At 34.5% G+C, this 26,269-nt stretch overlaps 1 protein-coding gene across 2 annotated transcripts in view; it reads right to left on the bottom strand.

The window, feature by feature from the left end:
• Positions 1-12,747: 12,747 nt before the first annotated feature.
• Positions 12,748-26,269, bottom strand: part of BRMS1L (BRMS1 like transcriptional repressor) — a 174,656-nt gene continuing 161,134 nt past the window's right edge. Inside the window, exons 7-10 of one of the 2 annotated variants that reach the window (XM_044664770.1) lie at positions 17,790-17,854; positions 16,837-16,876; positions 14,153-14,300; positions 12,748-12,865 (exon numbers count right to left, since the gene is read on the bottom strand). In XM_044664770.1, coding sequence (XP_044520705.1) covers positions 12,748-12,865; positions 14,153-14,300; positions 16,837-16,876; positions 17,790-17,854 — 371 coding nt within the window. The remainder of the gene's footprint in view (positions 12,866-14,152; positions 14,301-16,836; positions 16,877-17,789; positions 17,855-26,269) is intronic. The other variant, XM_044664771.1, reaches the window with a different exon arrangement.

The raw sequence follows: 26,269 nt of genomic DNA, 5'->3' as shown, positions 1-26,269 counted from the left end.
TGGTTCTGTTCAGCCATAAAGAGCAGAAACCAGAAACAGCAAGTGAAAGTTGTAAAGAGGCAAATTTAAACTTGATGTCAGTATATGGAGTGAAAATTGGCGTGTTATTCTCAATGTATTTTTGGCTAGCAGTAGTAACAATATTAGATCAATATCTCTGAAACTCCAAGTAGAGGTTAAGTTTAAATCATTAGCTTAATTAGAATCCCTTTCCCTTTCTCTTTCTCCCTCCCAGTTTCTCAATGGGTACTTAATGGGTACTCTTTTGCACAGGTGGAGGGTATTATATTAGTTTCCTATAATTGGGGAGTTCATGTGTATCTTTGGGCATTTGGGCATTGCCTTTCTGTCTCTGACTTAAGCATAATGTCCCCATCCTTTTCATGATATAAAATAAAGCCACATCTGACTGCATTTTATCCTGGCCTCTCTGATTATTTGAATGATTAAAGGGGGTACATCTTGCTATATCAAGACCTTCCAAAATTCCCACTCAAGACATCAGGAAAAACTTCTAACAATTAGAGCTGTTTAAAAGTAGGATAGGTTGCCTTTAGAGGTAGTGAGAACCTCCTTCTTAGAGGTCTTTAGGCAGACTAAATGACCATTTGTCAGGTATGTTCTACTGGAGATTCTTTCATGTATGGGTTAGATTAGATGATCTGTATAGTTCCTGCTAATTCACAATTCCATCATTAAAGGGAAAACATGGGGAAGAAAAGTCAAGAGACTCAAGTTCTGTTCTTGGCTCATCTATCAGTTGTATTGCCCTGGACATGTCTTCTTTGGGCCTCAGTTTCCTCATCTGTGAAACAAAGAATAGTACTACAGAATTCAGAGCTGAAGGGAACAATGAATAGGAAGTTGAAATTCAAGTCAAATAAATGAATAATAAGAACCCCAAGCTGATTTTGATTAATTCAAGTCATCTAACTCAGACAAATGACATCCCCAGATCTCCTCCAAAAAACTCCAATAAAATAACTATTAATTAAATTGTAAACTTTTCCTTTATAGACAAATAAACCAAGACTCAAAGAGATAAAAGGATTTGTCCAAGGAACCTCAGAGTCCATCTCATATCCAACCCCCTCTTTTTATAGATGCAAGAACTGAGGCAAGGGGAGGCTAAATAACTTTCCTGAGGTCACATGAGTAGTAAGCATCTAAAATGAGATTTTATTCTAGATCTTCTGTCTCATCAGTATTCCTTCTATTGAACTTCTGAATTATATCTCAACATTTCCTTCCCATTTCTAATTTTTTGTATACATTTTCAGTAATGTTTGTACTAGGTTAGATTTACTTAATCTATTACTGAATTGTATACATGTGTATCTCCATGATGACTTCTTTGGTTGCTGTTTTGTCTACACACATAAAATAATCTCTGCTGATAAAAATTACATTGATACTAAAATGTCAAAATTCTTTTCTACAAGGTATCACTTCATGCTTCCTGTTCTTTTTTTGAAAACCCTTACCTTTCATCTAATAATTAATACTGTGTATTAGTTCTAAGGCAGAAGAGTAGTATCTCTAGGCCTGGCTCCCAATCCACTGAGACACCCAGTTGTCTTCAACATTGTTCTTTGTTAGAAGAATACAGGATAAAGGAGATGCAGTGTGCCTTTGAGTTTCATGCATGCTGTAGGTCCTTTATAAACATTTGCTACTGATAAGCACCTGATCAATGGGAACAAAGAAAGAACATTTAATGGGAATTAAAGCAGTAAAGTATAGAATGAGTTGCTCCTTCAAAACTATAGCTGATGCATCATCATCATAAATCTCATTAGCAACAGCTTTTTAGTTATAGGTAAATGGAAAACTGCCAATAGAAAAATATATCTACACATTTTATCAATCTCAGAAGAATGTATTTATGTTTTTTTGAACCTAATTTTCACACTAGGGTAGCACAGTTCTGTACGGTATGGTGGAATTAATTGGGTTTATCCTGTTTGGCTCTAATACTTCAGTAGTTACTTGGGCAGATGCACAGTCAAGATTGCAAAGAAGAAACAAAGACCCTCCTGTTTGCTACCAAATTACGCTCCAAATAACTTTGAGATAATGCCTCAAAATGAATTTTGCAATTGCATGGCACCCAAAAGGACTCACTGAAACAATTTTTATCCCAACATAACTTAGAAGGTAAGTAGAAAAGGTCTCTCTTACAAGAGTGGGAGTGAAGCATAGACCAGCTCACCAAGGCAGACAATATCTTAGCAAGCCAGAATAGGTCTTGGTGGGATGGGGTTGAGTCAGCAGTAATAGATTTTGAAACACTGTCTTAAGAGGAAAAAGGGGTCAAAGAACTGGTCAGAAAGAGAATAACAGGGGTTCCTTTGTGACTCTGGGTGTAGGACTCATTTGCATAGCTCAGACATAAATCTAGGTTGCAGTCCTAGGTCATGGTTCTAGGGGTAAGAAAGAGCACTAGGACACCAACCAGTACTTCTTCAGGGAAGAAGAAAACCCTCGCCAGAGTTCCAGGATGGAAAAGAATGTGTATGATTACTCATAGACTAGAGTACAGGCCCACAAAGTACTAAATATACTTCTCCTTAGACCATACCACCTTGGAAGAACTAAACTTTCAGAGCTAGCTCTGAAAGCAGCTATACAAAGAACCTGATACTTAGGATAACTCTTCACCAAAGGAACAGAGCCCAATCTTTAACAGGATGGAAAATTAACAAATCACACACAAACACGCACACACGCACACACGCACACACACACACACACACACACACACACACACACACAACTCAAACAGAAAGTTATTCTGATGAAAGGGAAAACCAAAACACAAACTTAAAAGAAGATAATAAGGTCAATATTGCTACATCCAAAGGCTCAAAGAAAACTGTGGATTGACCCTAAATCCAAAAAGAATTCCAGGAGGAACTCAAAAAAGATTTGTAAAATCAAATAAGATAGGTAGAAGGCAGCTAGATGGCTCAGTGGATAAACAGTCAGGCCTAGAGATAGGAGACCAATTGGATTCAAATCTGGCCTTAGAACTTTCTAGCTGTATGATCCTGTGAAAGTCACTTAATTCCAATTACCTAGCCCTTACCACTCTTGTGTCTTGAAAATGATACTTAGTATCACTTCTAAAACAGAAAGTAAGGTGTATTGTGTTTTTTTAAATAAGACAGAAGAAAAACTGGGAAAAGAAATTAGACTGATGCAGGAAAATAATGAAAAACAAGCCAATAACTTGGTAAAGGTGTCACAAAAAATACTGAAGAAATATTGATAAATGTTTTTAAAAAATACTGAAGAAAATAATACCTTAAAAAACAGAATAGGACAAGAAGCTCAAAAATCCACTCAGAAGAAGAACTTCTTAAAAGTAGACTCTGCAAAATGGAAACAGATATGCAAAATTCACTGAAGAGAAGAACTCTTTAAAACTAGCTACATGGAAAAAGATGCACAGAAATTCATTGAGTAAAAAAAACTTTTAAAAGTAGAAGTGTCAAATAGAAAAGGAGGTACGAAAGCTCACTGAAGAGAATAATTCCTTAAAGATTAGAAATTGGTAAATGAATGACTCCATGACATGTCAAACAACAACAACAACAATCACCACCAAACAAAAGTCAAAAGAATTTAAAAATAGAAAATGTGAAATATCTCATTGGAAAAACAACTGACCTGGAAAATAGATCCAGGAGAGATGATTTAAGAATTATTAGATTAGATATAAAAAGGGGGGGAGGGGCTAGACAACATCATCTTTCAAGAAGTTATCAAAGAAAACTATGCTGATATTCAAGAACCAGATGGTAAATTAGAAATTGAAAGAATGCATCACTCACCTCCTGAAAGAGATCTCACAATGAAAACTTCCAGGAATATGATAGCCAAGTTCTAGAACTCTCAGATCAAAGGGAAATAATGCAAGCAGGCAAAAAGAAATAATTCAAATATGATTGAGCCACAATTGGAATAACACAGTATTTGATAGCTTTTATATTAAAGAATCAGAGAGTATTCTGGAGGGCAAAGGAGTTAGGATTGCAACCAAGAATCACTTACCCAGAAAATCTGGGTACAATCCTTCAGGAAAAATATGGACAGTTAGTAAAACAGAGGGCTTTCAAGCATTCCTGATGGAAAAACCAGTCTGAACATCAAATCTGACTCTCACCTATAAGACAAGAGAAGCATAAAAAGTAAACAAGAAGGAGAAATTGTAAGGGATTCAATAAGGTTAAACTACTTATATTCCTACATGGGAAGATATTTGATATTAGTACAGTTAGAAGGAATATAAACAGAGGGCAAGAGTATGAGTTGAATATAATAAAACGATATCTAAAAAAATAAAATTAAGAGATGAGAAAGAGGAATGCACTGCAAGAAAGGTTAAGGAAGAGGTTGAAGTGGGTAAAATATCTCACATAAAAGAGAAACATAAAAGGGCTTTTACAGCAGAGAGGGACATGAGGATGTGGGGAAGAGAGTGAACTGTATCTCACCAGAACTGGCTCACAGGAAAAAGGACATACACAACTCAGTTGGGTATAGAACTCCATCTTACCCTATAGGAAAGTAGGAGGAGAAGGGTATAAAAGGAGGAGAGCAATAAAAGGGAGGGCAAATTGGGGGAGGCAGTGGTCATAAGTAAAATAATTGATGGACAAGGTAAAAGAAGTGAGAGAATAGAATAAAAATGGGGGAAATAAGATGTAGGGTAATATACAGTAGTAATAACAGTGAAAAAATTTGCAAGTTTAATAAAGGTCTCATTTCTCAAATATATAGAGAAATGTCAAATGCATAAGAATACAAGTCATTGTTCAATTGATAAATGGTCAAAGGATATGAACAAACATTTCTCAAACACAGTAATTGAGGTTCTTTATAGTCATGCAAAAAATGCTCTAATCACTATTAATAGGAGAAATGCAAATTAAAACAACTCTAAGTTACCATCTCAAACCTACAAGATTGGCCAATGTGACAGAAAAAAATGACGAAATTTGGAGGAGATATGGGAAAATTGAGGCATTAATGCACTGTTGGAGGAGTTGTTAACTGATTCAACTATTCTGGAAAGCAATTTGGAATTATCTCAAAAGGCTGTAAAACCGTACATACCCTTTCATACAGCAAAACCATCACTAGGTCTACATCCCAAAGAGATAAAGAGAACAAAAAGGGAAAATAGTTATAACAACTCTTTTATTGTAGTGTCAAATAATTGGAAAGTGAGGGGATGTGATGCCCATCAAGTGGGAAATGGCTGAACAATTTGTGATATACAGTTATAATGGAACACTATACTATAATGGAGTGCTATAAAAAATGACAGACAAGATGACTTCAGAAGAATTAGGGAAGGAGAAAAATGGGGAGAAAAAAATTTTAAAGAATGTTAGGATAACACAGGATCTGGCAGCATCTACAGTGAAGGACCAAAAGGACCACAATATTCTGGAAAGCAAGAGAAATGGGTCTAAAACCAAGAATCAACTATCCATCAAAACTTACTATATAATTGCAGGGGAAAGTATGGTCATTCAATAAAATCGAGGACTTCTAAGCATTCATCAAGAAAAAAAACAGACTTAAACAGAGTTTGCTGCCCAAACACAGAACTCAAGAGAATCACCATAAGGTAATTAAGAGAATGGGGGGGGGAGAAAAATTATTTTCTTTAAGGAACCCAAAAAGTTCAACCAATGTGTATCCCAAGAAGAAAAGAAGGTATGGCAAATATTAAAAATTGTTATTACCAACAGGGTAACTAGAAGTTTACATAGAAGGAACAGTGACAAACTGTACAGGATGAAATGTCAAGTGAGATATATATATATATACACACACACACACATATATATATATATATATAATATGGATATAGATATATATGTATCTATGTATGTATGTACGTATAAATATATACAAAACTAGAGAGGGGAAAGAAGGTAATAATAAGAAAATAGGAAAACAAACAAAAAGGAATAAATTTATATTCCATAAAGAAGTGCATGGGACCAACAGGGAAAAATAACAATACAGTGTAAGGGTAAAGAGATTAGAGAGAGGAAATATTAATACTTAAGTACATTGAAATCAACTTAAAGAGGGAAGAACAATCAGATCCATTGGGGCAGAGCACTGATTCAGGCCCTGTAAAGAAGTAGAAGGGTAACAAAAGGACGGGTGGAGAGGGAAGTAACACTAGGAAGGGAGGGTGGGGTAGCTTAAAAAGATCCAAAAGAAGAATAAGAGGGGAATAAGAAGGGAGAGGGAAGAAAGGGAAATACAATAAGGGAGGCGGATCAGGGGAACTGATTAAAAACAAAACACTGCTATAGAAGGAAATAGTGAAAGAAGAAAGGACAGGACAAGGAGAGAGAGTCTAAATGTCTGGGAATAAACAGATGATAATTATAACTCTAAATGTGAATGGGATGAACTCTCTCATAAAATGGAAGCAAATAGCAGAGTGGATTAGAAACCAAAATCCTACCATATGTTGTCTACAAGAAACACACATGAGACAGAGAGACATACATAGAGTGAAAATGAGAGGATGGAGCAAACTCTATTGGGCTTCAAATGAGAAAAAGAAAGCAGGGGTTGCCATCATGATCTCTGACAGAGCCAAATTAAAAATAGATAAGGTTAAAAGAGATAGGGAAGGTAACTTCATCCTGATAAAAGGCATTATAAACAATGAAGAAATATCAGTACTCAATATGTATGCACCAAATGATATAGCTTCCAAATTTCTAAAGGAGAACATAGTGGGGCTCAAGGATGAAATAGATAGCAAAAGCATACTAGTGGGGGACCTCAATCTTCCCCTATCAGATCTAGATAAATCAAACCAAAAAACAAATAAGAAACAGATAAGAGAGGTGAATGAAACCCTAGAAAATTTGAGTTAATAGATATATGGAGAAAAATAAATTGGGACAAAAAGGAATACACCTTCTTTTCAGCAGCACATGGAACATTCACAATGATAGACCATGTAATAGGGCATAGAAACATGGCAAACAAATGCAAAAAAGAAGAAATAATAAATATAACCTTATCAGATCATAATGCAATAAAAATAGTTATTAGTAAGAATACATAGAGAGGCAAACCAAAAACTAATTGGAAACTAAATAATATGATTCTCCAAAATAATTAAGTGAAAGAACAAATCATAGAAACAATTAATAATTTCATTGAAGACAATGACAATAATGAGACTTTTTACCCAAACCTATAAGATGCAGCCAAAGCATTTCTAAGGGGAAAATTTGTATCACTGAGTGCATATATTAACAAATTAGGGAAGGCAGAGATTAATGAATTGGGCATGCAATTTAAAAAAATAGAAAATGAACAAATTAAATATTCTCAGATGAAAACTAAATTAGAAAGACTAAAAATCAAAGGAGAAATTAATAAAATCAAAAGTAAAAGAACTATCGAATTAATAAATAAGACTAGAAGCTGGTATATTTTGAAAAAACAGATTAAATAGACAAAGTACAGGTAAATCTAATAAACAAGGAAAGAAGAAAACCAAATTAACAGTATCAAAGATGAAAAGGGAGACCTCACCTCTAATGAAGAGGAAATTAAGGCAATCATTAAAAACTATTTTGCCCAATTATATGGCAATAAATATAACAGTCCAGGTGATATGGATGAATATTTACAAAAATATAAATTGCCTAGATTAAAAGCAGAAGAAATAAAATACCTAAATAAACCCATATCAGAAAAAGAAATTGAACAAGAAAAAGTTGCCAGGGCCTGATGGATTCACAAATGAATTCTAAGGGGCAGATGGGTAGCTCAGTGGATTGAGAGCCAGGCCTAGAGATGGGAGGTCCTAGGTTCAAATCCTGCCTCAGACACTTCCCAGTTTTGTGACCCTGGGCAAGTCACTTGACTCCCATTGCCTACCCTTACCACTCTTCCACCCATAAGTCAATACACAGAAATTAAGGGTTTTAAAAAAAAGAACAAGTTAATTTCTATCAAACATTCAAAAAAACAACTAATCCCAATACTATATAAATTATTTGATATAATAAGCAAAGAAGGAGTCTTACCAAATTCCTTTTATGACACAAATATGGTGCTGATTCCAAGGCCAGGTAGATCAAAAACAGAGAAAGAAAATTACAGACCAATCTCCTTAATGAACATAGATGCAAAAATCTTAAATATAATACTAACAAAAAGACTCCAGCAAGTGATCAAGAGGGTTACCCATCATGGTCAAGTGGGATTTATACCAGGACTGCAAGGATGGTTCAACAAACCATTCACATAATTGACTATATCAACAAGCTAACCAACAAAAATCACATGATTATCTGTTGACAAAATACAACACCCATTCCTACTGAAAACACTAGAAAGTATAGCAATAGAAGGACCTTTCCTAAAAATAACAAATAGTATATATCTTAAACCATCAACAAGCATCATATGCAATGGGGATAAATTAGAAGCCTTTCCAATAAGATCAGGTATGAAACAAAGATGCCCATTATAACCTCTATTATTTAACATTGTACTAACAGGAGCAATTAGAGAAGAAAAAGAAACTAAAGGTATTAAAATAGGCAATGAAGAGACTAAGCTATCACTCTTTGCAGATGATATGATGGTCTACTTAAAAAAATCCTACAGAATCAACTAAAAAGCTAATAGAAATAATCAACAATTTTAGCAAAATAGCAGGATACAAAATAAATGCACATATCTCATCAGCATTTCTATATATTTTCAACACATCACAACAGCAAGAGGTTGAAAGAGAAACACCATTTAAAACACCCTAGACAATAAAAAATACTTGGAAATCTATCCACCAAAACAAACACAGGAATTATATGAACACAACTAAAAACACTTTCCAAACAATTAAAACTAGATCTAAACAACTGTAAAAACATTGACTGCTCATGGGTAGAATGAGCTAACATAATAAAAATGATCATTCTACCCAAATTAATTTACTTATTTAGTGCCATATCTATTAAACTACCAAAAAACATTTTTACTGAATTAGAAAAAACTATTGCAAAGTTCACTTGGAAGAACAAATGATCAAGAATATAAAGGTAAATAATGAAAAAAAAAAAGTGAAGGAAGGTGGCCTAGCAGTACCAGATATTAAACTATACTATAAAGCAGAGGCTATCAAAACGGTATGCTACTGGCTAAGAGAAAGAAGGGAGGATCAGTGGAATAGACTTGGGGACTTGTGGTAAGTGACGTCAGCAAGAATGATAAACCCAAAGAGCCGAACTTTTGGGACAAAAATCCACTATTTGACAAAAACTGCTGGGAAAATTGGAAAACAATATGGAAGAGATTAGGTTTAGATCAACATCTCACACCCTACACCAAGATCAATTAAGAATGGGTGAATGACTTGAATATAAAGAAGGAAACTATAAGCAAATTAGGTGAGCACAGAATAGTATATTTGTCAGATATCTGGGAATGGAAATATTTTAAAACCAAGCAAGAGTTAGAAAAAATTACAAAATGTAAAATAAATCATTTCGATTATATTAAATTAAAAAGGTTTTGTACAAACAAAAACAATGCAACCAAAATCAGAAGGGAACAACAAACTGGGGGAAAAAACCTTTATAACAAAAAATTCTGACAGAGGTCTAATTACTCAAATACACAAGGAACCAAATCGATTGTGTAAAAAAATCAAGCCATTCCCCAATTGTGTCCCAATTATGTCCCAATGCCCAATTGGCAAGGGACATAAATAGGCAATTTTCTGATAAAGAAATCAAAAGTATCAATAAGCAAATGAGAAAGTGTTCTAAATCTCTAATAATTAGAGAAATGCAAATCAAAACAACTCTGAGGTATCACCTGGCACCTAGCAGATTGGCTAAAATGACAATGGGGAGAGTAATGAATGTTGGAGGGGAGGTGGCAAAATTGGGACATTAATGCACTGCTGGTGGAGTTGTGAACTGATCCAACCATTCTGGCTGGCAATTTGGAGCTATGCTCAAATGGCTATAAAAGAATGCCTGCCCTTTGATCCAGCCATACCATTGTTGGGTTTGTACCCCAAAGAGATCATAGATAAACAGACCTATACAAAAATATTTATAGCCGCTCTCTTTGTGGTGGCAAAAAACTGCAAAATGAGCGTATGCCCTTCAACTGGGGAATTGCTGAACAAATTGTGGTATATGTTGGTGATGGAACACTACTGTGCTGAAAGGAATAATGAACTGGAGGAATTCCATGTCAACTGGAATGACCTCCAGGAATTGATGCAGAGTGAAAGGAGCAGAGCCAGAAGAACATTGTACACAGAGACTGATACACTGTGGTAAAATCGAATGTAATGGACTTCTGTTCAAGCAATGACCCAGGACAATTCTGAGGGATTTATGGAAAAGAAAGCTACCCACATTCAGAGGAAGAACTACAGGAGTGGAAACACAGAAGAAAAACAATTGCTTGAACACTTGGGTTGATGAGGACATGATTGAGGATGTAGGCTAGAAAGGACCACACCAATGCAACTATCAATAATATGTAAATAAGTCTTGATTGATGACACATGTTAAAACCAGTGGAAATGGGCGTTGGCTATGGGGGGAGGAGTTTGAGGGGGTTAAGGGTAAAGTAAAAACATGAATCATGTAACCATGGAAAATTTTTCTAAAATTAAAAAAAATTCTATTAAAAAAAGAATTAAAAAATTCTATTAAAAAATAAATAAAAGAAAGCCAAAAGAAAATAAAGAATGTTAAAAGTTGTTTTATGCATAATTGAGGATAAAATAAAATAAAATTTTAAAACTTGCACAAGTCATTATATATCTCAGAGTTCCATTTCCTAATAAGAATGACAGTTCTTAAAAGGTCATTGTGAGGGTTAAATGATAAAATGTATTATTATGATAAACTATTACACTGATAAACTATTAAGAACTATACAAATACCACATAACCTTTAAAGTTCTTGGGGATATATTAATTGATGAAAATATTTCCTTCTACATTTTAAAGATCTTTATAATATGCTTTCTTGATACAGAACTTCATGTGAACCTATTATTTAATTGAACAAATCAGGAGTGTTAGTTCAAAGGTCACTGACACTAAATTTATGTATAACGTATGCAAATACCCATTGACTATTATATAATGAAATACATGGAAAAGCATACTAAAAAAATGGTACACTAGCACAGGTCATTTTTATTATATACTAAATTAAAAAATACAAATATCTTATTACAAAAATGCTTATCAAATAACTGTGTACGTAAGTACTGTCAAAGACTGACCATTGGTATATAACATTATGTACATTTGGCTAACATTTATGAGACATTGAGTGACAATTTTGTTAATAATGAACTTCAGAGGTCAAGTATTTTAAAATTTGGCAACTTTCAGGTAGTAATCTGCACCAAAAGACATTTTGAGAGGTAAAAATATGATAAATTGAACAATGTAAATTCTATTCTTGCTACAAGTTTCAATAGGTAAGTTTCCCTCTATTCCCTCAAGAGTCATTATCATAAAAAGTAAAGTGCACAGAAACAACAAAGAATGCTAATTTTGGTCACATCATCTATACTACAGCCACAAAACTGTGCTGTCATAATTAAGATTCTAACTGTTCACTTTCCTGGGGCTTTGAAAGTTAAATCTGAATATGACTGAAGGGAAGGAAACCAACATTTTCTAAATCATATAAAATGGGCTTAAAGCACATAAATGCCCCTCCCCCAAAAAAAGTTCTTTTGAAAACATGGACTTAAGCAAATTTCACTGTCTTTGCTTTGTACTAAACATAGAGTTAGCATATATTTACCTCTGAAAAAATTTACTGAGAATTTCTTTCTAAAAAGGCAATAGACCACACAAGTACAGCATATGCCAGAATACTGTCAGTTACTGATTATCATACTGCAGCATAAATATCAGGCATTTATGGACTCTATAGGCCATAAATAATATAGGTAGAAGTAATGTTTTTATTCCTTGACACTAATTTTTCTAATCCACATCAAGTGAAATCTGGGAAAAAAAATGTCACTGCTATACTATTAAGGGGGAGGAGTGCTGGTAGTCTAGGCAAGTGCTCCTTATAGGAATTTTAACCCAATAGCTTAATTTAAGGAAAATAAATATTAAAGTAAGGCCATTGATACAATATGAGCTATTAGGACCCCCCAAAAATAGTGCGCACACGCTTATGTGTGTATTGTTTCAATTTTGATTTAACAATATATATCCTATTACAAACCATCTATATGTTTATCAGGCTTATTTACAAATGCACATTGAGTTACATGGACATGAAAAACCAAATAAATTGCAGAAAAAAAAGTAGCAGTTTTACAACCCCACAGAGTACACTGAAGAAAAGCCAAATTTGCATAATTTTTAACCAAACAAAAACGTTTAGTCATGAAACATCTGCCATATTTTGGAAGGCCATTCTTCATGTACTAGGTGTTGGACCCAACTTAGAGGTAAAATATCTTGGTCATCATGATTAAGTTTTCCTCACCATTAAAAAAAAGAAAAAAAATATATATATATAATATCAATATGAAGTATACATATAATACTACGTATGAATATGAATGCTCTCATAATGTTATGAGAATGTAAAAATTATTAAATACATTTTTACTTCCATGGCACACCACACTTGGTAACACTAATACAGGTAGGTTTAGTTCATAATTGATAATGATTATGAATGTTTTATTGAATATTTTCCTTTCTGTAGCTGAGAAATATAAAGTTTAGATTTGCTTCCATCAGATCTCTTAAACCAAACTTCATCATGGTTAATTGTTGTAATTATGGCACTAAAAGAAAAAGAAAAAGAAAGAATTAACCTTGGAACTGACCAAGCTATTAGAATATTTGCAATAAAAATTACTTACTTTACTTTTTTACCATGTCCTCAAAAATGAAATTCATGAGAATAGAACAGAGTTAAACTTTGATTATCTTAACTACCAACTCAGATTGATATTGCGATACAAGAACTGTCGAAAATACCAGATAGATTAGCAGATTCAGTCATACCAAAGAGGTATGTTGTGGCCTTCTCTTAATTATGCTGATTAAATTTACTTTTCATCAGGTATAAATGTACAGGTGAAAATAGTACCAAAAATCTCTTTCACCTTCATAAGGGCTGCAATAAAAGATGGAAAAGAATTGAGTGTTACTCAAAAAGTATTATCTATTCTGCTCATAAGGTCACTGTACATGGATAATGTTCCTCATATTAGCCTAAATTTCCAATATCATTTCAAACCCATATCATACTTTAAAGGCTGAAAGGGCAAAGCAAACTTTATTATGGTGTTCATACCATGTGATATGCCTTATCATGGAACTTCCTCAAATATTTTGATAACTACTGACATTTTTTGAGTTGGTTTCAAAGATCTATGATTTCTCCCTCTACCTTCAAGTAGATCAAAATTCATAGTTCTTCACTTTAGGTCTTAGAAGAGTTACTAGAGGCTCAGAGACTTAAAGAGATTCACTTTTGTTGCATAGTTAGAAAGTGTCACAAGTCAAATTTGAACTCGAGTCTTCCTAACTCCATATTCAATACTTTATACACTACACCTTGCTGACTTTTCAGGTCACAGGTATAGAAAAATAAATTAATTTGAATATTGTGCCTCCTTTTAAAGAACATATCTTTTTCATGGTGACATTAAGAAGCACACAGATTTAGGCAATAAGATTTAAAAATTGTAATAGTTATACTAATTTTTATTACTTTTTGGTTATTAACTATAATTGGTCCAGAATTTTCTAAAATAAAAGTATAAGAAACCTGCCATGAATCAGTTTAGATAATATTACACTAAACCAGAAGACAATACCAGTCCATGCAATAATAGTACTTCCTTATATTTATTAATGTTTATTTGTCTACATAATGTTGATATATGCATTGTTAACTTATTTTTTAACTGTTCATCTGTGTGTGTCCACACACATTTGGGAGTACTCAAATGTGTGTTCTTAGAAATGACAAATTATAATATTGTTAATGTCTAAGGGATTCTTGACTACAGGTAGTATGAAATGGAAAAATAAGGGATTCCTTTTAAAAAGTATTTTTTTACCTTGTAGGGCATTCATCTTTCTTATCAATACATATTGTTTGTCCACGTATATACCATTCACCATCATAATATAGTCGTCCCTCTTCAGACTTAGCACTGTGCAGGTGTTTTTCCAATTTCACAGGTGCTAAAGGGATCAGTTGAAAAACTGTTATATTAATAAAACATTGTCAGATTAATAAAAGTGTCAGAACATTAAGCATTAATTTTCAAACAGTATATGCACTAATTTTTTCATCCTTACATAAACACGTTGTATTAGATCTTCATTTATATTTTCTGTAGCTATTTCTACATTTCTTTACTGTATAGGTACCTAAGAAAATTTTTAAAATTTTTCTAAGTTTTCTAGTACCAATTGATTTAGTTTTAACAATGAACAAAAGATAAACTATGTGCCAACAAGAAAAGAAAGAAAATAAAGGAGTCTTTACCTACTTATAAGTGCAAATTAAAAAGCAAGATTCAAATCCTGTGGCTGTCATCACTGGAACCACATTCTGTTTTTCTTAAATTGTGAAAACAGTACTAAATTATGATAACTACAATATCACCACTTTATCAAATAATAAATATCTCTGAAACTTGAAGGGGTAGAATTTAAAGCAGCAATGTCTGATTCAGAGAAGCAAGGTGTTATCTTGGGAGTTTCCATTTCCAAAATCTAGAAAATGGTCTGGAAATAAACTTTTCAAAGGCTCCTTAATAATCCTGTTGGATTATCAAAGGCATGCTGTCACAGATAATTCCCCAAAACTTGACACTGAGGCTTATAACTCTATAAGGATATAAGTGAATAAATATTTGCCAGGTTGCCCTAACTCTAAGATCAAATTAGACAGTAACTGCTGGGCAAATGCTAAGTTCTAAAAAGAACTTAAGCTAAATAACAGTATACATGCAGCACTATTTTCATTTCAAACACCAGTGACTTTATTAGTATGAATGGTAACTCCACAGAACCCCTTTTTTCGTTATGGTCAAAAAATTCATGACTCCAGGATTAACTTTCTGATGTCAAGTATCTCTGACCTTAATATGGTTCTTGAATGTCATACTGGCTACTTGGATATGATGTTGTTGATCCTTTCTAACTTAAAAGAAATTGTCAGAGCTTATGTTCTACTGGCACAGCAATGACAAATATAGGGTCAGCTCTAAATCACAGTGTGAGGCATTTAATAAGGAAGGGGCACTACACTTCTTTTTAACTGACTTTAAAGTTTCCAAAATTTTATAGTTAATATTTTTTAAATAATATTTAAAGAAATTTAATGTCTTCTCAGAGGAAACTGAACAGACAATTAAAGAGAAGGAAGAAGTGAGAAAATTATATGGCAACTGGGAAATTTTATAGTGTTTTCAATTCAAGCTCAAATTCATCTTTTTAAAAAAATAATACTTGGAGCAGCTGGGTAACTCAGTGGATTGAGAACCAGGTCTAGAGATAGATGGTCCTAGCTTCAAATCTGGACTCAAGATACTTCCTAGCTGTGTGACACTGGGCAAGTCACTTAACCTGCATTGCCTAGCCCTTACTGCTCTTCTGCCTTGGAATCAATATGCAATATTGATTCTAAGAAAAAAGGTAAGGGTTTTTAAAAAAAACTACTTTTCCCTGTGATGTTCTCTAGGTTTAATATTTACAACAACATAGTCTCAAAAGAATATAAATTACAGGTAATGTAACAAGCAACAGAGAAATGTATGAGGGTTGTGAATAGGTTGTGAATATTTCCAGGGATAAGCTACATTCCAGTTGTATGGTACAGCTGAAAAAAACCAAACAAACTGGATTTTGAATTAGCAGACCTAGGTTCAAATCCTGGCAATTACTATTACTGTGCTGAGAAAGTCATTAAAATTCTCTAAGCATCAGAATCTGTGAAATGAAAATAGTAGACTACATGTTTTCTAAAATCCCATCAGCCTTTGTCAACTTATGATCCTAATAAAAGGCAAAATGAATATCTCTTTATAAATATACGATTGGAAAAGTAGAAGGGCCAACATTTGGAGAAAGAAGGATAATGGAGAGATAACCCATAACTGGCAACAAAATGCAAAAAAAAAAAAATGGAGATCAAATCTTCTGTGATTAACCCAGGGGAGAACATGTACAAGTAATACATTGGAGGTGTGGAAATGGATAGAAAAAAATCTATATCAGTAGAGGGAATACTCAAAGTGGATGAGCTCACAGATATATAAAAATTCAACCACTTAATAAATTTATTCTAAGAAGAATTTCTGGCCATATATAAACAGATAAACAATCCTAAATTATTCAAATCTACATCTTATCTATAACATAACTGGTATTCCTCTCAAAAGTGTATATCATTTCAGGAAATTATAGAGTTCCATGCTTACTATAGTTTCCTTTGAAGATTAACTAGAGGAAAAGCTGCTTAATTCTCTAAACTCTTTTTGATTAATTGCTACAATGAGTAATAATGATGATATAAGAAAGTATAGCCAAGATGATTGTCTCCCTTACATTATATCCAAGATCTTGACATTTTATACCCATACAGAACAAACTGGGGGGGAAATATATGTCATTGATATGGTTCCACAAAATAAACTAGACTCAATGGTGGAGAAATTCCTTGGTGTACAATAATGATTCTATCAACCCTAATGGAGGAGTATTATACATATAACAAAATGGAGTGACTTACGTTCTGGTTTTACTCTGTGTGGACCAAGTGTAGCCATTGCCTTAAGGAGAAAAGAAAAGAGAAATTTAGTTATCTGAAAACACTTTAAAAGTCATTTATAAAAAATTGAATGTAAGCTGATTGAGAATCAATTGATTCAAGATATTTTTCCTTTTACCTACTTTTTATCTGTAATACTGAATATTCAGCAACAATGAAAAGCTAAATTACAAAGTCAAATGGTTTTTCAATTTCCAATAACAGAAAGATTCTCTTATAAAAAGATTTTTAATTTGGTATTACACATTTCTCTTTGCAAAGAAAAAGGAAATCCAAAATTAGTGATTTTTAAATTCTCAAAGTGTTTAATGAGTACTTTTTCTAATATCCAGAATGGTCTAGACCTGTGTTGGCAAATCGATGGTATATGTGCCAGAGGGGGCTGCTTCCCTCCTCCTCTCCACCACACCTGAAGACATTTCTCATATCACCCTCCTTCTGCTCAGCAGACCAATGGGAGCGCTTCCTCCCTCCCCTGTCTAGGGTAAGGCAGGGGGCTCATATGCAGCATGAAAGTTGTAGTTTAGGCACTCAGTCTCTAAAAGGTTCACCATAACTGGTCTAGGCATAGTATTTTCCTTTTGTTTTAAAAGTAAAAGAAGAAGGAATACATCATTTTAAATGTATAAACTCATATAATTCCAGACTGTGTAGTCAAAGTTTCATTTGTGTTAAGCTTGATCCCTCTGCCATGGTGTCCAGAGTAAGAAATAGTATGAAAGATGCATTTAAAGGTGTGCAAATAAATGATATAGTAATCTCCCATGGCATAACAAAGATAGGAACCATAGTGAGATTAATAATATGTACATGTCCTACAAGGCCCTTCCAGTTTATATAGTTCTTAGTTACTCTTACATGTCTGAAAGTAATATTGCAATATCCATACAAGGTTACGTAAATGAAAATCTTACCTTTCTAATGGTTGTCCAATCTTCAAGAATATCTAGATCTTGTAACATATAGACTATATAGGGACGTTGAAAAGTTAAGTCTAATTTTGTTATGTGGTAAGAATAACATATTCATCATACTTACATTTTTTTTTAATTTCAAAAATGGTAGTGAGACTACCAAGTAAAGTGACTACTTGAATAGAGGTAATCAGATAGCTTCTTCATATCTACTCCAATAAAAATCTAAAAAAATCAACTGATACCAAAAAAATGATCAAGAAATCCAGTGAGAAACTGTAATTAGTGACTTTGACCTCTCCCTCCAGATTGGAATAAACATTTAGACAGAAATTTAAGAGCAACAGGAAAGAGGCCTAACAAAAAAATCAAGTACCTGAGGTCAAACAAACTAGAGAGCAAATTACAGCATTGCGAAGACTCATCGTTCCCTGTTCCCAAATTAAAAATGACAGGTGTTGATTTAGACCAAACAGGGAATTTAAAAAGCAGAGAAAATTGAGAGAGAGGGTAGAATGTTTTGCTATATTGAACCTGGAGGAAAAGGCACTATAATTCAGTTGGGGTCAATCTTATCTCCCCAGAAACTACTTGGGGCAAAGACTAATGTTAATAAAAACAAAATTTCCTAATAAACCTCAGTGTTGCTGTCCAACTGCCCACCATCAAAAGGAGAGAAGTTAGAAGTGAGAAACAAGAGAATATAAGGAAAAGAGACAAAATGCACCAAAGATTTCAACAGGGGGAAATAAATTAAAAATAACAGACAGATAGATCAACAAAAGATATTAGAAGGGAAGATGAATACTAAAACATCCCAAAATTTGTGAACCTTAATAAATTAATAGTACAAGGCAAAAGAAATTGAATCAACATCATATGAAACTGTAGGGAGCCAAGGGACTAAATTCCCCTGAAACACTTTCCTCCTCCCCTCCTGGCATTCCTGAGAAAGGCCATGAAAAGGGGAAAGCTGCAGAGAAAACACAGCTTTGAGAAAGAGATACTGAGGCAGGGGAAATTTCCCTCCCTTGCTTCAAATGTCTGACTAGAAGAAAAACAACTTTTTATTCCCACACTTGCTTGCTTGACTCTTACACTAAGAAATGTTATATATTCTGACTCTGCCAGAAGATAAGCATGGTGGAATAAATCAGGACTGCTAAATCCTGCCAGCATAAGTGTCTCTGTTTCACCCTTCACCTTATTCTGCCAACTCAGGACTCCCCAATGGCCCACTATATGAAAAAAAAACTTTGGATTCCCAAAAAAACATGAAATAGTAGTAGGATACTCTGGAATAGTAAAAAATAATAATAAGAGTAATCTTAAGGGAAGAAGTTATAAAAAGAACAAATCTCAGAATTTAGGACAGCAGAAATAATGATCCCAATAGAAATTAGAATCCATATGACAAGACTCTCCAAAAAAGCCAAAGACACAATGAAAGATTTATAATATAAACTCTGAAAAAAATCAATAAAGTTAAAAGAACACAACATCTACAAAAGCAAAAGCTGCTTAAAGAGCGGATGCAAGAAGACAACTTGTGGATCCGAGAAGATTATAAAATATCTAAAAATATGAACTCTATTATGAAGAAAGTAATGCAAAAAAGTGTCCAAAAAAAACCTGTCCAGAACTTCTGAATACGCACACATATGCACACACACAGACACAGACACACACATCAATTCAAAAATCCTTGAAGGAGGTTTGGGGGTGGGGAGCAGTGCAGAAATTCTTAAAATTCCAAGACATACAGTGGTTAAATTGTAAAATTCCAATAATACAACAAATTATTTAAACAAGCAGAAATAATCTTGACATATAAAAATCAGAACACAAAACTATTCTATATCCACTAGAAACTATAAAAGAAAACAGAATAATATATTCCAAAACACAAAGAGCTCAAGATGTAACTGAAAATGACTGACAACATGAATCAAGTGTTTCATTGTGTTATTAACCAATGTTAATCAAGAAAAAAAGGATCTTAATTAAGAGAAAGGTATTTGGGGGCAGCTGGGTTGCTCAATGGATTGAGAATCAGGCATAGAGACAGGAGGTCCTAGGTTCAAATCTGGCCTCAGACACTTCCTAGCTGTGTGACCCTGGGCAAGTCATTAAATGCCCTCTCCTACCTCGCCAATTAATGTTATAAAAAAAAGTAAATAAAATAATCTGAGTAGGTCAAACAAACGCAATTTGGGTGTGAGGAAGGATAAAGGGGATATTGGTGATTAAAAGGTGATTAGAGGAGGAAAGAAGGCATGGGAAGGTATTTATGAGATAAAGGAAATGGGGTATGTAGGAGAGGGCAGCTCAAACAGGTTTATTCTCAGAGGCTTGAGACAGAGGAAATTAGGGTCAATAAGAAATGTTTAGGTTTGGCTGGAGAGGTTCTCTTGTTAGTTTCTAAAGTCTCTTGAGGGAGGACCCCTCCCTGCCAGTCAAACTGATGGCTGGAGGAAGTCTTGAGGTAGGTACTTCCTGCCAAGATGGATGCCCCAGTTCTCTCAAGAAATAAAAGAAGACTCTTCCAGTTAAGATGGCGGCAGAGTAAGGAGCAGCAACTTGATCGCTTGATCTCTCCTAACCAAAAGCATACAGGACTCCTCAAGGGGACATAAAAACAAATACAGATGAACGAAGGGACACAACAACAGGGCGCAGCATTGAAGGTACGTGGAATCGGGGCATTTCCACGATATAAAGGGATAAAACAGATCTCACTAAAACGCGAGAGGAAGAAGACCCTCCCCCACTCCCCACACCACGTACAGTGCCAAGGCCAGCACTCAAAAGTTAAAGCAGGTTTGGGGCACCCATTAAGCCATTGGCAGCTCCAGGGCCTGTTCCTGAGAGCAGCAAGACTTAGGACCACAAGAGGCTAAAGAACACACACGGACTTTGATTACAGACCCTGAGCACCTGCACGGGTAAAGGCATTGCCCTAGGTGTGGACAAGTATCTCGGGCTCAGGCTTGGACCTTGAGTAGGAACCCTGTGCAGACGGGAGAACAGCTGTGGAGGCAGCACCCTGAGATTGCTGAAGGAGCCTTGGGCACATGGGCAGACCGGGAGGACCACCAGGAGGCTTGACCCCCAAGAACAAAGAGACCTGAGACCTCGGGAGCCTAGAGAGCACAGACAGACCCTGAGTGTGAGGATAAAGCTGAGAAGGAGCTGGGCTAACAATGGCAAGCCAAAATTGGGAACCCCAGAAGAGAAAGATTATCAAGAAGAACTCTGTAACACTCGACAACTTTTACACAGAGAAAATCCAGACAACTGAGGAGAACAAACAAGTAATCATACCCAAACCTTCCCAAAATAATGAAAACTGGTCACAAGCTATTGAAGAGTTCAAATTTGAGATGATAGAAAGATGGAAGAGATCTGGCAAGAAAATAACAGTTTAAAAGGCAGAATTTCACAATTGGAAAGTGAAGGTCAGAAATCAAATGAACTGATAACCAAATTGAAAAGCAGAAATGACCAGATTGAAAAGGAAAACCAAAAGATCATAGCCGAAAAACCAAAAGATTATAGCCGAAAACCAGTCCCCAAAGGCTAGAATTGAGCAATTAGAAGCCAATGATCTCTCAAGACAACAAGAACAAATGAAACAAAGTCAAAAGACTGATAAAATAGAAGGAAACATGAAATATCTCAATGAGAAAGTGACAGACCAAGAAAACCGGTCTAGAAGAGACAATTTGAGAATAATTGGTCTTCCTGAAAAAGCAGAATTTAATAGAAACTTGGACTCCATACTAAAAGAAATTATTCAGCAAAATTGCCCTGAAGTTCTACAACAAGAGGGCAATATAGACATTGAAAGGATCCATAGATCACCCTCTACACTAGATCCAGAAAAGACAACACCCAGGAATATACTAGCCAAATTCAAGAGCTTCCAAGTAAAAGAAAAAAATCTTACAAGAAGCCAGAAAGAGAAAATTCAAATATCAAGGAGCACCAATCAGGATCACACAGGATCTGACAGCCTCCATGATAAAAGACTGCAAGGCTTGGAATATGATATTCAGAAAGGCAAGAGAGCTGGGCCATCAACCACGGATCAATTACCCAAAATTGACTATATACTTCCAGGGGAAAGTATGGGCATTCAACAAAATTGAAGATTTCCAAGTATTTGCACAGAAAAGACCAAGACTAAATGGAAAGTTTGATGTCCAACCACAAAAATCAAGAGAAATGTGGAAAGGTAAATAAGAAACAGAGGGGAAAGAAAGAAAACTCATAATTTTTTAAATTTGCCTCTTTAAGGGCCTCAATAAAATCTAATTATCTGTATTCCTATGTGGAGAAATGTTATGTATAATTCTCTGTAGTGAACTCTATTCACTATTATAGTATTGACTATTATAATAATCAGAAGAATAATTCACAGGGAGAAGGTGGAACACTAAATAATTTAAGATGACATGGGGGGTGGGAAAGAGGGGAGTGAATAGTAGGGGACACCAAGAGAAACTTGAGTGAATAAGAAAAATAGGATATTCTATTACACACAAAGAGGGCATGGGAAGGTGAGGGGACAAATACTATTATAAGAAGGAGAGGAAGAGAGCATTAAGAGTGAATATTTAAACCTTACTCTCAGTGTAATCAACCCGCAGAGGGAAGAGTAGCTATACTATCCATTGGGACATAAAACCCTTATCTAACCCTTCTGAGAAAGTCAGAAGGGATAAACCAAGGGGAGCAGGGGAGTGGGGAGGTGAAAAAAAAGGGAGGGGAGAAGAAGGGGGAGGGAATTCATTAGGCCTTTAAAAATAAAAAGAGGGGAATAATAAGGGAGGGGGTAGAAAAGGAAGTTAATCAAGGGAGGGGATAAGGGATACCAGCTCAAAGCAAACCACTGGTTTTAAATGAAATAGTGTAAAAAGAAGGGGTAGAACTAGGGGAGGATACAAAAATGTCAGCAAATGCACAACTGATAATTATAACTCAATGTGAATGGGATGAACTCCCTCATAAAACGGAAGCAAATAGCAGAGTGGATCAAAAACCAAAATCCTACTATATGTTGTCTACAAGAAACACATATGAGGCGGGTGGACATACACAAGTTTAAGGTTAAGGGCTTGAGCAAAATCTTTTGGGCATCAAATGAGAAAAAGAAGGCAGGAGTGGCTATTATGATTTCTGACAAAGCCAAAGTAAAAAGAGATATGATTAAAAAAGCCAGGAAAGGTCATTACATCATTACATCCTGATAAAAGGCAGTATAAACAATAAGGAAATAACACTGCTTAATATGTATGCACCAAGTGCCATAGCATCCAAATTCATAAAGGAGAAACTGGCAGCGCTCAAGAAGGAAATAGATAGGAAAACCAAAATAGTGGGAGATCTAAATATCCCTCTTTCAGATCTGGATAAATCAAACCAAAAAATAAGTAACAAAGAGGTAAGAGAGGTGAATGAAGTCCTAGAAAAATTAGATTTAATTGATTTGTGGAGAAAAATAAATGGGGACAAAAAGGAATACACCTTCTTTTCAGCTGCACATGGTACATTCACAAAGATTGACCATGTAATAGGGCATACAAACATTGCAAACAAATGCAAAAGAGCAGAAATAATAAATGCAACCTTCTCAGATCATAATACAATAAAAATAATAATTAGTAAGGGCACCTGGACAGGCAAATCAAAAACCAATTGGAAATTAAATAATATGATTCTCCAAAACCAATTAGTCAGAGAAGAAATCATAGAAACAATCAACAATTTCATTGAAGAGAATGACAACAATGAGACATCCTACCAAACTCTGTGGGATGCAGCCAAGGCAGTACTCAGGGGGAAATTTATATCCTTGAGTACATATATTAACAAATTAAGGAGGGCAGAGATTAATGAATTGGGCATGCAACTCAAAAAACTAGAAATGGAGCAAATTAAAAATCCCCAGATGAAAACTAAATTAGAAATATTAAAAATCAAGGGAGAAATTAATAAAATCAAAAGTAAAAGAAATATTGAATTAATAAATAAGACTAGAAGCTGGTATTTTGAAAAAACAGATAAAATAGACAAAGTACTGGTCAATCTAATAAAAAAAGGAAAGAAGAAAACCAAATTGACAGTATCACAGATGAAAAGGGAGACCTCACCTCTAATGAAGGGGAAATTCAAGCAATCATTAAAAACTATTTTGCCCAATTATATGGCAATAAATATAACAATTTAGGAGATATGGATGAATATCTACAAAAATATAAATTGCCTAAATTAACAGCAGAAGAAATAGAATACCTAAATAATCCCATATCAGAAAAAGAAATTGAACAAGCCATAAAAGAACTCCCTAAGAAAAAATCACCAGGACCTGATGGATTCACAAGTGAATTCTATCAGACATTCAAAGAGCAACTAATCCCAATACTATACAAATTATTTGATATGATAAGCAAAGAAGGAGTCCTACCAAATTCCTTTTATGACACAAATATGGTACTGATTCCAAAGTCAGGTAGACCAATAACAGAGAAAGAAAACTACAGACCAATCTCCTTAAATAGAATACTAGCAAAGAGACTCCAGCAAGTAATTAAGAAGATCATCCACCATGATCAGATGGGATTTATGCCAGGAATGCAAGGATGGTTCAATATTAGGAAAACCATCCACATAATTGACCATATCAACAGTCTAAGAAACAAAAATCACATGATTATCTCAATAGATGCTGAAAAAGCCTTTGACAAAATACAGCATCCTTTCCTATTGAAAACACTGAAAAGTATAGGAATAGAAGGACCTTTCCTAAAAATAATAAACAGTATGTACCTAAAACCATCAACAAGCATCATATGCAATGGGGATAAATTAGAAGCCTTCCCAATAAGATCAGGAGTGAAACAAGGATGCCCATTATCACCTCTATTATTCAACATAGTACTAAAAACACTAGCAATAGCAATTAGAGAACAAAAAGAAATTGAAGGTATCAAAATAGGCAATGAGGAGACTAAGCTATCACTCTTTGCAGATGATATGATGGTCTACTTAAAAAATCCTAGAGAATCAACTAAGAAGCTGGTAGAAATAATCAACAACTTTAGCAAAGTGGCAGGATACAAAATAAATGCACATAAATCATCAGCATTCCTATATATTTCCAACACATTAGAGCAGCAAGAGGTAGAAAGAGAAACACCATTTAAAATCCCCCTAGACAATATGAAATACTTAGGAATCTATCTACCAAAACAAACACAGAAATTATACAAAAACAACTACAAAACACTTTCCAAACAAATAAAACTGGATCTCAACAATTGGAAAGCCATTAATTGCTCATGGGTAGGACGAGCTAACATAATAAAAATGACCATTCTACCCAAATTAATTTACCTATTTAGCACCATACCTATCAAATTACCAAAAAACTTCTTTACTGAATTAGGAAAAACTATAACAAATTTCATTTGGAATAACAAAAGATCAAGAATATCAAGGGAAATAATGAAAAAAATGTGAAGGAAGGGGGCCTAGACGTATCAGATATAAAACTATACTATAAAGCAGCAGTCATCAAAACAATATGGTACTGGCCAAGAGACATAAGGGAAGATCAGTGGAATAGACTTGGGGTTAATGACATCAGCAAGACAGTGTATGAAAAACCCAAAGAGCCCAACTTTTGGGACATGAATCCACTATTTGACAAAAACTGCTGGGAAATTTGGAAAACAATATGGGAGAGATTAGGTTTAGATCAACATCTCACACCCTACACCAAGATAAATTCAGTATGGGTGAATGACTTGAATATAAAGAGGGGAACTATAAATAAGTTAAGTGAACACAGAATAGTATACCTGTCAGATCTCTGGGAAAGGAAAGATTTTAAAACCAAGCAAGAGTTAGAGAAAATTACAAAATATAAATTAAATGGTTTTGATTATATTAATCTAAAAAGCTTTTGTTCAAACAAAAACAATGTAGTCAAAATCATAAGGGAAACAACAAATTGGGAAAAATTCTTTATAACAAAAAACTCTGACAGGGGTCTAATTACTCAATACACAAGGAGTTAAATAAATTGTATAAAATATCAAGCCATTCCCCAATTGATAAATGGGCAAGAGACATGAATAGGCAATTTTCAGGTAAAGAAATCAAAAGTATCAATAAGCACATGAGAAAGTGTTCTAAATCTCTAATAATTAGAGAAATGCAAATCAAAACAACTCTGAGGTATCACCTGGCACCTAGCAGATTGGCTAAAATGACAATGGGGAGAGTAATGAATGTTGGAGGGGAGGTGGCAAAATTGGGACATTAATGCACTGCTGGTGGAGTTGTGAACTGATCCAACCATTCTGGCTGGCAATTTGGAGCTATGCTCAAATGGCTATAAAAGAATGCCTGCCCTTTGATCCAGCCATACCATTGTTGGGTTTGTACCCGAAAGAGATCATAAATAAACAGAC

Source organism: Gracilinanus agilis, chromosome 2 (assembly GCF_016433145.1).
Source record: "Gracilinanus agilis isolate LMUSP501 chromosome 2, AgileGrace, whole genome shotgun sequence".
NCBI classification, from domain to species: domain Eukaryota; kingdom Metazoa; phylum Chordata; class Mammalia; order Didelphimorphia; family Didelphidae; genus Gracilinanus; species Gracilinanus agilis.
The sequence above is the reverse complement of the archived record's forward strand: the minus strand, read 5'-3'. Positions and strand labels throughout refer to the sequence as shown.